At 43.2% G+C, this 17,653-nt stretch overlaps 1 protein-coding gene across 11 annotated transcripts in view; it reads right to left on the bottom strand.

Moving 5' to 3' along the window:
• sox6 (SRY-box transcription factor 6) overlaps positions 1-17,653 on the bottom strand; it is an 832,058-nt gene that overhangs the window by 653,911 nt on the left and 160,494 nt on the right. For 3 of the 11 annotated variants that reach the window (XM_072466403.1, XM_072466401.1, XM_072466402.1), the window contains one exon: positions 852-946. The exons of the other annotated variants lie outside the window; for them this stretch is intronic. In XM_072466403.1, the coding sequence (XP_072322504.1) occupies positions 852-883 (32 nt within the window). In that variant the 5' untranslated portion in view covers positions 884-946. The remainder of the gene's footprint in view (positions 1-851; positions 947-17,653) is intronic. 11 annotated transcript variants of the gene reach the window in all.

Below are 17,653 nucleotides of genomic sequence, written 5' to 3'. Positions count from 1 at the left end.
ATGGTAAACCACCATCGACAAAAATTACAAAGGAAAACTGCTCAGGTTGAAGCATCAGCAAACAATGAGCCAGGAACCTGCCTTCAGACAGCGCTTTCATGGAATGGAATGGACTATTTAGGGGCTCTTTAGTTCTTTGGTGGAGATGTCTTTACCGCCTTGGCTCCTCCTCCTCCTGCTCTCTCTGATACAAAAGATGAAACCACCAGAATCTTTCACAATTTACCAACTTTATAGATAACGAAAGGAAAGGTGGTTCTACTTAGCACTGACTCGCTTTCCTATTGAAAGTCAGTATGACATTGACTGCCCGAATGCATCGCCGTCCTCTACCAAAGCCAATTTTAATTCTCTTCAATAACTATTATCTCGCTATCAAGCCCAATTCAGTCCAAAGCACGAATATAGCACCCATGACTGGAGATACTATCCGGGTCCTCCTTGTATTTCTAGACAGTGATTCTAAAATATACTTATCATCTTTTGTCTCATTCCTCTAACCTCCAACCTGCAGCTTCTTCCTCCATTCAAAACTTTCCTCTTGTTGTCTTTTATGCATTCTTCTATGGTTAATGCTGTTACAAACTTAAAAAAATTATTCCTCCTATGGTCCAAGATCCTCATCTTCTTCATCTTCATCCTCACAATTCAATTAAAGATTAATCATGCTATTGCATATTCCATCTCATTCTTCCTCAGGAGCTCAGAGCTGTGAACATCTTCACCTTACTAAATCTTCCCTATGTTGCGCCATTGACAGGTTTTGAAAAATCCAAGCCTGGTATCATCCAAGCACCATTTCTTACATTATCTCTCCTTCAGCAGTTCCACTTATACTTCTCTGCCCCTACCTCAGGCCATTGCCGTTGGGAAGATTAGCCATGCTTTGGTCACCTCTAGACTCGATTTCTCCAAAGTCCTCTTTGCTGAACTTCAATTCTCCACCCTCCAGAAGAAAGAAAGAGAAAAAAGAACTTGCATTGAGTATGATGTTTATTAAACCTTCAGGCTGCCCCAAAGCACTTCACAGCTGAAGAATTATTTCTGAAATATAGTTACGGCTGTGAAATGTAGCAACCAGGTTGCACACAACCAGGCCCCATAAACAGCAATGAAATTAAATGAGTTCAGTGGCGAAAAGCAACTTGCTCAAATCTCAGCTGCCTATATCCTGTACTGCACTAAGTTCCACTGACCCATCACTTAATCCTCAATAATGTACATTGACTGCGTCTTCAATACATTAGCATCAAATTAAACTTGGAATACATGTACAATGTGGACAGACAATTTGAACTATCTACAGGGTCTCTCATCAGGCGTGGGGGTTTAAAATCAGGGCTACTGTCTTTGCAATCTTCAAGTCCCTCTATAGCCACAGCCCACTTTTATTTCCGCAACTTCCAGGATTTGTACAGCCTACCCTCCTTGCACTAACCCAACACCACCCTCATCAACCCACACCCACCACTCAGGCTCCTCAGTCCTCTGACTCAAACTTTTTATGCACCCCATCATCCATTGGCACCACCATTGGTAACAGAGCATTAATGCCTCAGCCTCACTCCCCGAAACTCACTCCCTAAATCCTTCCACCTCGCCACTTTTCTTTCAATGTTTGAAACATTTCTCAAAGCCTTTCTTTTCGAACAAACTTATCTCTGATTTATTGACTCATTATCCTTCCCATTATCAATATTATTTAGTTACACTCCTCCCTCATGAAGTGGCATGGAACATTTTCCATGTTGAAGATTTGCCATATTGATGTTGCTGTTAATATCTATCTTATCTCTGCTGGGATATCCAGCCTGACTGTCCTTCACCTAGGATTCACAATAAAACAGTACATGCTGGTGTGATTTATTTTTGTTCTGAGGACAGATGTCTTTGTTCACAGGTTTGCTTCAAAGCTCAGAAATAAATTTCCTCTGATTGTGCAACCATTATAGTGATTTTTGTATTCATCATGTACTGTGGCTATCTATATTCCTTAATGGGAATTTCCCACACTTTTCTCCTAAAAACAGGAACGTGTTGGGAAATGGGCTATTTTCGCCAGGTCAAGATTACTTGGGAGCCCTTTAAAACGACAAGTGGGACCCAATTCTGGAACTTCCAACCCCATCCCCAAGGTTTCCAATTTTCAGCAGTGTCTTTAAGAGTGCAAGGCCATATCCTGCACTCCCAACTTGGGTGGCTCCATTGCAGGGATAGGTATGTCCTAGTCCTTCGCACATTTAATGGAGTCAAGCCAGTTATTCCAAGAGTCAGGGTTCACATCACCCCAGATATATCATGAACCATAGCCTGCATGAGGGAACATTTTGAAAGGTAAGTTCAAAATATATTCCTCATTCCCGCATGCCAATGTATGTTCCCCCAAAAAAACACTATGGCCACTCATGCCATTCCCCCATAAACAACAATATTGTCTCCTCATGCCTCCCATGCCAAGGAAATTCTCTGAAACAACCCTCACTCCCCCATGCTAAGATATGTCCCCAATGACCCCCCTCTCCCTTTTGATCCCACCCATAGCAAGCTATGGCATTTCCATGCCCATTCACCCACTATTCACTGCATAGCAACATTGAACTCTATACTGACAGTAGGATTTGTGAAAAAAGTTTTTTTTAAACTGTCAGTCATTGATAAATTTTCACTTTCCCTTTTTACTACAGCTCAGTAAAAGTGTCAATCATCCTGTCCCTTTAAAATATTAAGAGCAGAAACTGAAAGCACTTGAGTAAAAAAACATTATGCAATTGACAGCACAGATCAGAGACCCAGAGCTGTCAATCAAGCAATGTTTTCCTTGGGGCGCATGTGTTTTAGTACTCTAATGGATGTCTGGGCTCTCAACCTAGCTTCATCGTGTATTCTTGGCTATGATCTAAGGCATCCATGAGAGTGCCGAAACAGCTATGCCCCAAGGAAAACTTTGCTTGATTAACAGCTCTGGCTCCCTGATTTCACCTGTCAAATGAATTCTGTCAATGACACAGTGTTTATTTACACATGATAAAGAGGTTTCAAATGCTTGCAGTTTCAGTTATCGATACTGTAAGCAATCTGGATGGCTGCCACTTTCATTGAGTTGGTAGTAAAAAGGAGTTTTCTTAAGAAAGTGGCAAGTTATCAATGAATGACCTTTAAAACTTTTTTTTACACATCCTACTATCACTATCATGTCCATTGTTTCTATATAGCATATAGTGGTGAATGTACGTGGAAATACCATACCTTGGCAAGTGGGGCATGAAGAGCTATGACGGTGCGTGGGGAACAGACCTTGACATGGGGTCATGAGGAGCCATTGGAAGTGGGTGATGAACAGAAGGTGGCATGGATGTGGTGTGGGAGTGTCTGAGGGGAGAGGGGGCAGTGAGGGCTGGATGGCATTTCCATTTTTATTATAGCTGGGACAACATTCCACAACACTGAGATGGGTCTTTTAAACAATCCATCTCCGTACCGGGCAGTCCCTGTTTCTCTGGTTGCGTCGGCTGGCCCAACCGCAACCTACACCCGCACTCACCCCAAAACAAAAAACCCTTTCCTTGTGGGCGCTTTCTCAAAAAGCGGGCAGGCCAAGCCAAGAATTCTCCCAACTGCTGCTACCCGCCTCGAGAATGAAAATCCAGCTATGGTTCCCTAGGACCTAGTCTGAGTGCTTATTGTTTATTTGTGAGACTTGATAGTGAAAGTCAGCAGTTATCCCTCTGTGGGGAAGACACTGAAGAACAAACCAGTTAACCAACATGCACTTTTTTACAGAATTCACCAAATAAAGAGGGGAAAGCCTTGGCTCATTTTTTTCCCCATGTCTCAAAGACACTGAAATGATTTCAACTACAAAGGGTGCAGCTAATTCAGCATTGGACAGGGACTGGTTAATTGCTCATTTCTACTCTGAAAGTAAAGTGTATTTACCAATTAACACTTGGAAATGATAGAAATCAGTACGCCAGTCTATAAGTGTGTGTGCGTGCATGCGTACATGTGTGTGAACGTATGTATGTTTGCATCTGTGTTTGAGACCATGCATCTGTGCATGTGTTTATGTGCGTGCATGTACAATGAGGGGCTGGGCACCAAATCCACTCCTTCAGTTCCGATAAAGGTCTACACTTGAAATGTTAACTTACTTACTCCGCAGATGCTGACTGTCCTGCTATCTGTTCCCAGCATTTTCTGCTTTGTATTTATTTCAGATTTAAGCAGGTGCCGAGTTTTGTTTTTTATTTATCTTTCTTCTCAACCTGAGCACTCAGGTGTTTTGCCATTTACAGAGTCTGTTAATCTCTGCCGCAGCATTCTCAGACACCTAAGCTTAGGACCCCTCCTATAAAACAAGCATAAGAAATACTTTGGGATTCAGGCAGTAAGTACAGTTAAGTTTAGAAAACAGTTCCAAAAGGTTTTTTGGATAGCCCACCGTGATGGAAAGTTATCTGATAAACATGGCCTTTTCAGTCGAATGTCACAAAGGTTAATAGATGTATCAAATTGATGAAAACTGTAAAACTAGTTGCCGAAGTGTGTGCTATATCGAAACTGCCTCTATGTGACATATGACATTATTATGTCGCCCTTTCATGTCTTTTAAACAAACAATAAAAGGTCTGATTTTAATGAAAAACTGAACCTGAGCCACTGTCCTGGAAAAAGAAAGTATTTAACATTGACTCTATAGAGTAAATCACATATTGAAATTATCTGAACCACACAATGACGCAAAGCCCCTTTTCATCACATTTCTCATTGATTATGCACAGTGTAATAGGATTTTTATGCCATATTAAAAGAAAACGTCCTTTTTTTGATGAAGGAATGTTTTGTGACATTTTCCAATGAAGATGAATTTAAACTGAACTTTGTCAACAGTATTTACTTGTCTTTACCTGAAGTATATGGTATCCAGCACTACAGAATATGCTGCCCTTATGAGGAAAATTGCAGAGGTCTTAGATTGATCTGATCAAATTCTATTTGCTGTTAACCATTCCCTCACCCAATAGCAAGAAAAGAAATTCCACTCTGTTGTCTAAAGTTGAAAATACCCTCGCTCTCTTAAATTAGCAGCTTCTTCAACAAAATCCAAAAGGCTCATTTCAAGTATCTTTGAAAGGAAATCATATTCAAATATGAAGCCACTTTCATTCGCTTGTCAACTGCACAGCTAATATGTCACTGAGCTCGGTGCCGAATTTACCGATTTCAGCTGGGATGACATGAGGGAAGGTTAAAATTAACTTTAAACAAGGGAGGGAGAAAAATCCTGTTCTTACTGTCCTGCAAGCTAGAAAATAAGCATGAATGGATATTTGGTTAGGATATGATCAGGTTTGTCTGTAATTTCCCCATTTACATCTCGCTTAGCCCTAAAGAAAAAAGGAAAGTACATGGTCAGTGAGGGGGCCAAAGGGAAAGAGGTTGGTCTCAACCAGCAGCATGAAAGGGCTCATAGCAAATCAGCAACCTGTACCAGTTTTTATTTTCCATTGATTTGGAAAATATTGTCACGTTCTTTAATTCCAAATCAAATAAAAATGACAGAAAGACTAGGAAACCCCTCCAAAAATAAATTAAACTATCATTCTGTAATTACAATGGAAAGAAGATCGGCAACTGGACCATTTCACATTGCTGTAATAGACCAATTTCACCCCAAGAAGGTTTAGTGGGGCATCTGAGAGTAAAAATAGAGGAAGAAAGGTGGGGGGGAGTTAGGTAGAAATTTCCAGTGGACGGAAATATACTGGCTGACTAGAGAGAGACAGAGGTATTTGCTATAATTCACACGAGACCTATAGGGACGGAGCAATTAGCCTCCCATTACCCTCGTGGAATACGAGCTTCCCCAGTGAGGGGCGGGGGCACATCCGCGGAGTAAATGGACTCCAAAAGCCAGCCTATATGAGAGCCAAGCATGATTAGTTCTGGCTGGCACCTGAGGTATAATATGTATATAGTTTACTTTCCAATAAAATAAGTTTCTTTCATTTTGGACTCCTCTGTGACCACTAAAGTGCTGGTGTTGGTGCAGATAAAATATCCATGCAGGGATGGAGGGCGGACTCACTCATTTAAGTGGGAACAAGGCGAAGGTGGCATGTGAAAGAAAGACCAAGAGCTTTGACTCATTGGGAGTCAACGGATGGGAGTCTTAGATTTTGTGCAGGTAACATGGGCTCTCCATTCTGAATGAAGTGCATGCAAGGATTGTTGGGCTAGAAAGACTTCAGAGAAGTTAGGCCTGGAGATGATAAATGGATGCTGGCTTTAGCTACAGCCAGGAAAAAATTGGAAGCAGAGCAGGTGATGTTGCGGAGACAAGCAAAAGCAACCTCAGTAACAAAGTAACATGGAGGAAGTCAAGCAGTTTATTACGGTTCAATGTCTCCTGATTCAGTACATTTCATCAGGCTAGAATGAATTTAGGACCTATGAGACACATCCATTTAATCTTTCAGTAGCACTACTTTCTTTGGGGATAGCATTGAACATATCAATTTGTGACAAAATAATTTGCTACTTTAATAGATATGCTTCCATATTCTGCTGTCAGACCCAAATTAGCAAAGCACAGTTCAATAGGGCTGTGAAAACACCACAGAGTACTGCACAAGTCAATGCACCACATGGATACCAGGTGTGCAGCTTCACCAACTAATCTACTGTCCATGCTGATACAGACCATTTGCTCTTCTGGCAACTATCACTAATTGGACAATACTTCCAAGTTCGATATTGTTTATGTCATCTATTATCTTTCAAAGGTTATGCATGTATATAGTGAGGAAGGTTAGAGTTCAGCTCCTGCTACTGTTTGAGGCGTGTTTGGTCTATTGTAGTCAACTATCACTGGCCACACTCATGCTGTGGCAGAGAATTCCACATTATTTGTAGGCCACTGAAAGAGTTCTTTGTGTCATGCTTTGTTACATATAGGAAGTGTCCCATGAGTGAATTGCAGTAAATAATTATGTATTGATGCTGATCACACCCATTAGAAAAAGAGAATCAAAATAATCCATTGTATCTCTATACTGTTTCAAAACTATGACTGGTAAAAGTTACCATTCTACCTCCTCTGTAAAAACATTTGGTTCATGCAGGAAGCAGAAATAAACACAAATAAGCCTAACTGGAAGAGATTGTAGGGAGGGAAACGGAAAGCAATGAATAAGAACAAGGCACAAGTGACAAACATGAATCTTGAGAAGAGCAGAACTTCTTCAAGGTGGTAAGTCAGAGAAAAGCGACAGTGTAATAAAGGCAAATATGAAAAAAGCAAAATACTGAGGTTGCTGGAATAGTGAAATAAAAGAAGAAAATGCTGGAAATACTCAGCAGGTCAGGCAGGATCTGTGGAGCGAGAAACAGTGTTAATGTTCAGGTCAATGCACTTCGTTCTGAAGACAGGTCCTAGACCTGAAACATTGACTGATGGATTCTCCGCCCCGCTGGCAGCACACCCACGCCTGCACATTTCCCGACAGCGTGGGGTGGCCCACTATGGGAAACCCCATTGGCGGGAACGGAGAATCCCGCAGCAGGAAAAATAGGCTGGCAGGATGGAAAATTCCGCCCTGCATGTTTCACAGTATTCTCCCCTCCATGTGTCTCCCTAGCCCTGAACCTGGTCAATCCCCCCTCACCAGGGTCTGCCAGACTGACCCTGGTGAATGCCTGCCCCATTCACCATCGAGACATCTCCATGACTCCTTGGCATGGTGGATGTCCTAATGGTGCTGTTGGGATTAAACAGCTGCTGGGCATTTGATTGGTTGGCAGTTCTCAGGGGCGGAACTTGCTTGAGGAAGGGGCAGAAGTCTCATCTTGATCTAATTAATGGTCTGGTGGCCGTAAAACCATCTTGGGGTGCCCAGTCATGTGGAGACAGTGGGTCCTGACTTTTAAACCAGGGGGATGGGGCCACTGTCTCGGTGTAAAACCTAAACTCTGTTTCCCTCTCCACAGAAGATGCAGGCATCATTTGCTAACTATTTCCAACATTTTCTGTTTTTATTTCAGATTTCCAGTATATGATGTATTTTACTTTTGTAAAAGGGCTTGTACTCTCATCTGTTATATTCAATTTTACGGCATTGTTCCATAAACAGGAAGTAAGGTGGCTACATAATCCTGTGTGACTGAAAGCCTCCATCTCCTGTGACAGAGGGAAGATGAGGTGAAGAGGGCTGCTCTGCATTCCACTATTTCTCTCACTTATATTAAAATGTATATGCACAAATTTCTTGCTTCACTTTTGTTTTGCATTTCTTCCCTTCCCTCTTTTAGTCATGAATTTTTGAATTGCTTGTTGCATTTTCACTTGAAGAGCAAGTAGAGCCTTTTGATCCAAAGATCAAAGTCATTGTTGGGTGAGGACTTGCAAATATGTTTAGATTGCTATATCGTGTGCTTCTGACTAACTTCAAATTATATATTGGCCAAGAGTTTCTGCTTTGGGTGCGATCGGCCATTTGGATACAAATCATGCTCAAAATTACACAAGGTTTCCAAAGTGAATCTCGCACTCAAGTTCCCATACAAATAATTTGCATATTTTCAAACGCAAGCCAGCACTTTTGGATAGTGTTTTGGCACGTAATATTTTTTATATTTTGCATTAAAAACATTGCTTGATACATTGAGGAGTGGTATCCCAATGCAGTTTTGTCAAAATGAGTTCAGAACAAAAGAACAAGTAATTTGAATCAGAATGTCTTTCTAGTTCACCACCTATGAGTGTTGCTGGTAGGTCAATGTATGGTCAAGAGTGATGCCCGGGCAGCATGGTGGCCTAGTGGTTAGTGCAGCTGCCTCACAGCACTGAGGTCCCAGGTCTGATCCCGGCTCTGGGTCACTGCCCGTGTGCAGTTTGCACGTTCTCCCCGTGTCTGCGTGGGTTTTGCCCCCAGAACCCAAAAATGTGCAGAGTAGGTGGATTGGCCACGCTAAATTGCCCCTTAATTGGAAAAAATAATTGGGTAATCTAAATTTTTTAAAAAAGAGTGATGCCAAGGTATTTTGACGTTGGGTCATGGGTGAGTGGTCAGTCACAGAACTGGACTGCTCGAGCGTTTTCATGTGAATCATAGAATTCCTACAGTGCTGTGGGGGCCGTTTGGCCCATCGAGTCTGCAATGGCACTCTGAAAGAGCACCCTACCTAGGCCCACTACCCTGCCCTATCCTCGTAACCCCAACTAACCTGCAAATCTTTGGACTGTGGGAAGAAATCAGAGCACCCAGAAGAAACCCACGCAGACACGGGGATAAAGTGCAGACTCCACACAGTCACCCAAGGCCGGAACTGAACCGGGGTCCTTGGCACTGAGGCAGCAGTTCTAAACAATGTGCCACCTTGCCACCCAATTGAGCCTCCTAATGTCCATAGTGGAAACATCCTCCTCAAAGAACACCACCAGCTGACACATAACAAAGCACTCCTCTTGACATGGGACCACAAGAAATAAACCCAGGCACTCAACTGAACTAAATCCCACGATCCCTAGTAGAACACACCCAACAAACTGACAACAGCCCCACCTCTCGATGATGCACCTCCTGGGTGACTGCAATCATTACCAACTGCAACTTGGTGACTGACCTTGGAGTGGTGAAGGTCTCAGGTTTCAACCTGCCACGGAAACTCTGCAGAACCCTCAACAGCTTGGGGATGGGCCAGGGAGGATGTGGCCATTTGCTCTGCGAGTGGAACAGATCAAATTATGACTGTGGCCATCCAAGTCAGACCATCGACCATGTACTGAACCTCTACCTTGAGATATCTCTGTCTGGTGGCATCACAATCATTTGCACTGCATCAGCTGGAACTGTCGAATGAATTGTTAACCTCGACATCGAATTATAACTGGTATGGCTGAGGAAAAAACACTTGTGAGAGAAACCAGGATTTAAATAACTTAAATTTATGTTCCAGATACAACACCGAACCATTTACTAGTTATGTTGGTGTACTGTAGTCAATTTCTAAATGAACAAAACAAAATAGAAGTTCTTCAAAGTTGCCTCTTGGTGCCCTTGCAATTAAAAGAACAAATATATTTTAAGAGCCCCTCCCATAAAGCGAGCACAGTCATTGGAAACTCTCAATGATCAATTTGATCGGAGTGTGCCTGATTTTGTGGGTAGGGCTCCCCAGCTCTTGAACTAATGCAAAAGATAGTGGAGACTTAATTCATGAAAGTGTAGCTTGCACCTGAAGTGCCGCATCTTTTGTGTTGATTTGTCCAATTTTGGGTGACTTGAACAGAAGATATTTACGCAACCTCGCAACTCCCGAGCAGTGCATTAGTCACGTGTAACATTTTAAATTTATGTTTAAAAAAAAATTAACTTCAAAACTCCACTTCAATAAGCTCAGAAATTTTGTGGTTTAACCACTCAGTTTGATTTTGGTACAGGAGACATTTGTAAAATACTGGAATATGACCAAAGTTTCATACTCTGCTGTTATCTTTCCAGGATGTGACATTACAACTGGTTGGTTATGAGAAGATAAAACCAACTAAATTCAGGAGCCAGGACAACATTCTATTCATTGAGACAACAGCCTTATGACAGCATAATTGGTCCATTGCAGACTTTCCTGCTGGATGTTTACATTGGGCCTTCAATTCCAGGTCCAGAGGCAATCAGTCACTCCTAGCTACTTACCCTGAAATGCAGCGACACCCTTCTCGCCCAACCTTCTGACTCGGACCATGTGAGAAAACTGCAGTGCAGTGATTTCCAGAGGCCTTTGTGTCAAGGGTGACGGAGTCAAAGGTAAGGAAGGCACACCACTTTTATTGCACTAGCTGCTGTAAAGCAGGTAAGTTTGTTTAAAGATCCAGCCACTTTGAGAAGGCATGGAAAAGGTAAGTGTGTCAGGTAAGTGGGCAGGATTTAATTTTTTTTGCGGCCGGTGTGTGTGTGTGTGTGGGGGGGGGGGGGTCTCGCCAGATGGTCAGGGCAGGATATTGTCAGTGAAAGGGTTGTGTGCTCCATGGTAGAGGTTGAGAGAATTGTCGGAGGTTGCATGGGTAGTCAATGATAAGTGGAGAGGAATCCTGTGGGTGCCGCCCTGTAATCAGGGAATGTGGAGGGCTGTTGGGGTGTAGTCATGGAAGGGGGTGGCGGGGGAGGTAGTCGGGAGTGGGGTTGTAGTCAGGGTTGGGATGGGTAGTGCCTTCAGGGGGTAGGGGGTAGTTGGGGAGTTCCATGGCAGGGTCGGGGAGATGGGGCGAACCCATGGGGGTGTCCGGGTGTGTCACTACCCAGAAGTTAGAAATAGTTTTAATTCTTAGAGCAAAGACAGTTGGAACTATCCAAATTTTTTGTTACTTCCTTTGTAGGACCAGGTGGAGCAGAAAATCCCTACGTGTGCCTCTTTCCTTCCCATCCTGATCACCTGGTCCTTCAGAAACCCCATTCCAAAGTTTTTAAAATATTTTTTTCATTATAAATTTAGAGTACCCAATTAACTTTTATCCAATTAAGGGGCAATTTAGCGTGGCCAATCCGCCTACCCTGCACATCTTTAGGTTGTCGGGGAGAAACCCACGCAAACACAGGGAGAATGTACAAACTCCACACGGACAGTAACCCAGAGCCGGGATCGAACTTGGAACCTCGGCGCCGTGAGGCATCAGGACTAACCCACTGTTTGCCAGACAGTTCGGTATTCTGATTAGTTTTGGTGAGATGAGACAATGGAGTTAAAAATGCCCTGGCCTCCTGTTACAGAAGTCAGGGGGGTTCCTGATCTTGTATTTTTATTGCTTCTTTAAGCAACATGACAATACTTGGAAAACAAATCAAACCACACTCAGTAAGTGTTGACATTCAACTGTGCAGTACAAATGGCTCAATTGGTAGAATTCTTCCTTCTCATTCAGAAGACTGGGGCCACTCAGACTTTTGGCTTCTGCAGTTGCCAACCCATAGTTTTCGAGTCATTCACTTTAATGGAAAGTATTGGCCTATGGGTTCAATCTTATGTCCAAGAACTGACTGCATAATCCTCAGTTCTGAGGGAGTACTCTATTGCTGAAGTTGCTGTTTGTTGGATAAGAAATTAAAGCAATACTTTGTCTGCTTGTCCATGTCAGTATTTAAAGAGCAACAAGGACCCCACAAAAAACTGATGAACCCATCTTCATCTCTCCTGTTAGTTGTGGGACCTTGCTTCGATACCTACCTATTTATTTTCTTTTTCTAAAATAAATTTAGAGTACCCAATTCATTTTTCCAAATAAGGGGCAATTTAGTGTGTTCAATCCACCTACCTTGCACATCTTTGGGTTGTGGGGGCAAAACCCACGCAAACACGGGGAGAATGTGCGAACTCCACATGGACAGTGACCCAGAGCCGGGATCGAACCTGGGACTTCGGCGCCGTGAGACTGCAGTACTACCACTGCGCCACCGTGCTGTCCTCTTCCATACCTACCTACATAATCGCTGTAAAGTTAATTAATTAATTGACTGTAAAGTGCCTTGGTGTGTCATGAGGAGACGATAGGGTGCAATATAAATGTGAATGATTTTCTTCTAAATGTAGGTTTCTGTTCTGGGGTATTAAATGATGCCAAATTACTTGCCCCAAGATTGGTCACTTTAGCAATCATTCATCCCACAATTACTCTAGTTCAAAATATGATGTGGAGATGCCGGTGTTGGAGAACCTGGTGTTGCAAGACTTAGTTCGAAATAGCAATGGATAAAACAGGGGGGAAAAAAGGGGGAAAAAACTTGCCTTTTGAGTTACATCCATGCATTGGTGTCTGTCTTCACTATTCATCTGTATATCCTCATCAATTAATATGAATGCGATGGCAGAATGACAGTGAAATGCTATATACCAGGCAAATACATTTTATTTTAATGCTTACAAACTCACTGCTCACTACCAGAAACTGCTCCAAAGCAACATAGTAACAAATGCTCTCTTATGTCCTCAACATGAGGCATTATGTTGCCCAGATGAAGATGTTTTTCCACTCAACAAGTAAATTTAAATTTGACGGGTTGTTGGTGCTACGTTGATGGAAATGTATCACACCAAGCATGTAGAATATTGCGCAGGAAGGGGTTGTGCTGTCTGCGTGGGTCTCACCCCAACAACCCAAAAAGATGTGCAGGTTAGGTGGATTGGCCATGCTAAATTGTCCCTTAGTTGGAAAGAGAAATTGGGTACACTTTAAAAAAAGAAAGGAAGGGGTTGTGTGTAATTTAGGTTGCGAATCCATTGAGCTGCGTAACCTCGGCAATGAGTAGTCAGTTACAGTAAAAAATTTCATTTTGTAAGTTGTGAGTGAAGCATTCGTAGTAGCAGACAAAAACAGAAGAAGCAGAGCAGGATCTCTGAATAGAAAAAATATACTTTCTAATGACGAGGAAATTCAAGGGCGTGCATGCGTATGTGTGTGCATTTATATATCCATGTGTGGTAAAAGGAAACTGTATTTCTGTTCTATTGTGAAAATGAAACCATTTTATAAAGATGGCATCTAACCCATGACGTTTGCCTGCTAAAATTCTTTTTCTGCCTTGTGCAAACACTGGCTCCTTTTTCCTTGCTTCATGATATCCATGGTTACATCTCCACAGAACCTCCAAGCACTAACAATGCTGTTTATTTTCATTGTCTGAATCCACACAGTACCTATTAGCCATGCTTAGAGAAGCAGGAAGTACAATGGCCAGGCCAGGCTATTTTTAACACTGTTCATATTTTTTTTGCCATCTGAAAAGACTAGAAACCTGCAAACAGCCAAATAATCAGGCCCCATTCAAGAAAGATGAAATGATTCACGAATTAGACTTTTCGAGGGAACAGTCAAGTTCTGAGAACATGGTTCAGAGGCCAATTGAGAGACTTTCCATGCTTTAAAAAGGAAATGTCTTCAACTGGAAGGATTTCTTTTTCAACTTTTCTCATTGCCCAACCTTGCTGAGTTTCTTTTCAAATTATGCATATCATGCACCACAAGTTATGGCATAAAACCCAAAGTATTTCTCTTTCAGAACTTCACAACAACATGAACATACAAATAGAAATAGGTATATAAACACACTCAAGCACAAAACTTGGAATGGGAAAAGCCATTTGATGTGACATGCCTTTCAAAGATCATGTACAATCCACTTTAACATTAATCCCATTAACTTAATTTCCTGAGGGAACATCTTATGTAAAATGCTATTTGATTGCCAAAGACAATCATAAGCAAAACTTGAGAATATCTGGCAACCGTTTTGCACAACCTATCATCCTGACAATTCTCTTTAAATGTTTTCAAGTTCAGAACTGATCCCACGGTACCTCTCCAATAACTTTATTACCATGCAGTCTTCTACAAAACTTACAATGGAAGCGAGTCCTCCTTTTCACATACCCTGTAGCATTTTCAGCAAGTGGCAGATGTATGATAATCCGATCATCTCTTTGGATATTTAGATCTACAAGCCAAGGCAGCTCACCCCCACCCTCTCAAGGACAATTAGGGGTGGACAGTAAATGTGACACCACCTCCCAGGAATGAATTTTCAAATTCTTAAGGCAATGAAAGGGTTTGCTAGGATAACATAGAAACATAGAACATACAGTGCAGATGGAGGCCATTTCAGCCCATCGAGTCTGCACCGACCCACTTAAGCCCTCATTTCCACCCTATCCCCGTAACCCAAAAACCGCTCCTAACCTTTTTGGTCACTAAGGGCAAATTTATCATGGTCAATCCATCTAATCTGCACGTCTTTGGACTGTGGGAGGAAACCGGAGCACCCGGAGGAAACCCACGCAGACACGGGGAGAATGTACAGACTCCGCACAAAGAGTGACCCAGCAGAGAATCGAACCTGGGACCCTGGCACTGTGAAGCCACAGTGCTATCCATTTGTGCTACCGGATAGATGTGGAGATGTTCCCATTTATGAAGGAGAACAAAACCATGACCCATAAATATCAAACAATCACTAATAACTCCATGATGTGGAGATGCCGGCGTTGGACTGGGGTGAGCACAGTAAGAAGTCTTACAACACCAGGTTGAAGTTCAACAAGTTCCTACCAGGAACCTACCTCTTCATTCACCTGAGGAAGGAGCAATGCTCCGAAAGCTAATGATTTTAAACAAACCTGTTGGACTTTAACCTGGTGTTGTAAGACTTCTTACTAATAACTCCAACAGGGCATTTGGGAGAATTTTTTTAAACCCAGAGAGTAGTCAGAATTTGGAAGTCGCTACTACAGGGAATAGTTGGGGTAAAAAGTATAGGTGAGCCAAAAGCCTATTCAATTTCAGGAGGAACAGAAGATCCCAGCAGTTCGCAGGGCCAGAAAATCCCAGCCATTGACACATTTAATGGGAAGCTAGATAAACACATGGGGGACAAAGAAATAGAAACGCATTGGTTCTAAATGTTTCCAATTGAGGGCAATTTAACATGGCCAACTCACCTACCTACTCATCTTTGGGTTGTGGGGGGCGAGATCCACGCAGACACGGGGAGAATGTGCAAACTCCACACGGACAGTGACCTGGGGCCAGGTCCTGAGCTCCATGAGGCAACAGTGCTAACCACTGCGCCACTGTACTGCCCCAAAGAAATAGAAAGTTATGCTGATTTCATGAACTGAAGAGAAACAGGCGGAGACTTGTGTTGAGCATGGACATGAGCACAGGCATGTTGGGCTAAATGGTTTGTTTTTGCCACGTGCACTTGATGTAACACTGAAAGGAAAGCTGCCTGATGGGATGTTTTGTACGTAAAAGGCTGGATTGTTCGCTACTGCTTTTTTAACACCCCATGTCTGACAGAAACGTGGCTCCCAAGGTTTTATAAGAAGAGGTCAATAGTAAATAGAGTAAAATCCATACAAGTCAATGGTTAAGTGACAGTTAGAATATTGAAAGCAGTTTTTAGTTCCATATTTAAAGGATGTTAAAGCCATAGAGGAGGGAATAGAAAGGACTAAGAATAGTTGATATAAGAGGTAAGTGACTTTAATGAGGAGGAGAGGCGAGAACAAACTTTTCTCACTAAAAGAATGAAGGTTGAATAGAAATAGTCAGAATTCTACGGGTTCAATAAAGTAGACCAGGAAAAGCTATTTCTACCAGTTTGCCCACTGTCTTTTCACGCTCAAAATGAGCATTGACTGGCAGGGGGCGGGGCTTCTGTCGACACCTGGAAGGAAATCCCTCCTTGGGCAGCTGTTGGCCAATCAGATTTGCCAACAACGCTCCAGCCCATCCAGACACATCCGGGCCCTAAGGGGAGGGTGCCCCCAGTCAGAAGTGGGCTTCTAATCGGGGGTGCCCCTCCCCACCTTCCCGCCCAAGATCGAACTTTGTTCAATTTTGGGTTTGACCCCCTCATCTGTCATCCGCCCATCAGCTTAAAAGTTGACGCTGTTCAGGAAAAGACCCTTAAGTAGCCATTCAGTGGCCACTTAAGGAGCTTAATCGAGGCATGAGCGGGCTCCCTGTCAGAGGCCCTGCCCACCCTGGCTTAAAATTGGCACCAGGTTGGACCGGATGGGATCCGAGAGGTATTCTCGTCTATGCAATTACACGTTCACCCACCCTCTCCCCACCGCCAAACCCGCCGGGAAGGGGGGGTTTGGGGGCTGTAAAATTCTCGTTCTGATCCTGGAATGCCGAGGTTTAGATTCTGGCAACTGCTTGCAATGCATATCCTGTCCACAGGGTGTGATCAAACATCCTCGTTGGGCCCAACTCAGGCGCCGTTAAATCTCGCGAGAGGCCTCTCACAAGATGTGCAGTGCTCAGAATGCCTGACGAGATCCAACAAGATCTTGCGAGATGTCAGGATCTGGACCTTACCCTCGCTGGAGGAGATCCAGATATACATATTTAAATGAGCCATTCAACTCATTTAAATATGTTGCGGCCCAATTCTCCCAGGAACGAACGCCCACAACTGTCATACCTCGACATGGTGCCATTTAGAACTAATCCACAAAAATGTGGACCAGTCATAATGGTGCCTGGGGGGATGTCCCAGGTCATTGGAGACCTGTGGGTGGTCAGGGACAAGGCAGGGTGCAAAGGTGCCCCGGTAGGCTTCAAAATGAAGTTACTGTGAAAAGCCCCTAGTCGCCACATTCCGACGCCTGTTCAGGGAGGCTGGTACGGGAATTCAACACGTGCTTGTTCTGCTTTGAATGAGATAGAGAATCTGGTGAACTGGTGCAACGACAATAATCTCTCCCTCAATGTCAACAAAACGAAGGAGATTGTCATCGACTTCAGGAAGCATAGTGGAGAACATACCCCTGTCTACATCAATGGGAACGAAGTAGAAAGGGTCGAGAGCTTCAAGTTTTTAGGTGTACAGGTCACCAACAGCCTGCCCTGGTCCCCCCATGCCGACACCATAGTTAAGAAAGCCCATCAACGACTACTTTCTCAGAAGACTAAGGAAATTTGGCATGTCAGCTACGACCCTCACCAACTTCTACAGTTGCACCATAGAAAGCATTCTTTCTGGTTGTACCACAGCTTGGTATGGAGCCTGCTCTGCCCAAGATTGCAGGAAATTACAAAAGGTCATGAATGTAGCCCAGTCCATCACGCAAACCAGCCTCCCATCCATTGACTCTA

The sequence above is a fragment of the Scyliorhinus torazame genome, chromosome 10 (assembly GCF_047496885.1).
Source record: "Scyliorhinus torazame isolate Kashiwa2021f chromosome 10, sScyTor2.1, whole genome shotgun sequence".
NCBI lineage: Eukaryota > Metazoa > Chordata > Chondrichthyes > Carcharhiniformes > Scyliorhinidae > Scyliorhinus > Scyliorhinus torazame.
This window is presented reverse-complemented; position numbering and strand designations above follow the sequence as displayed.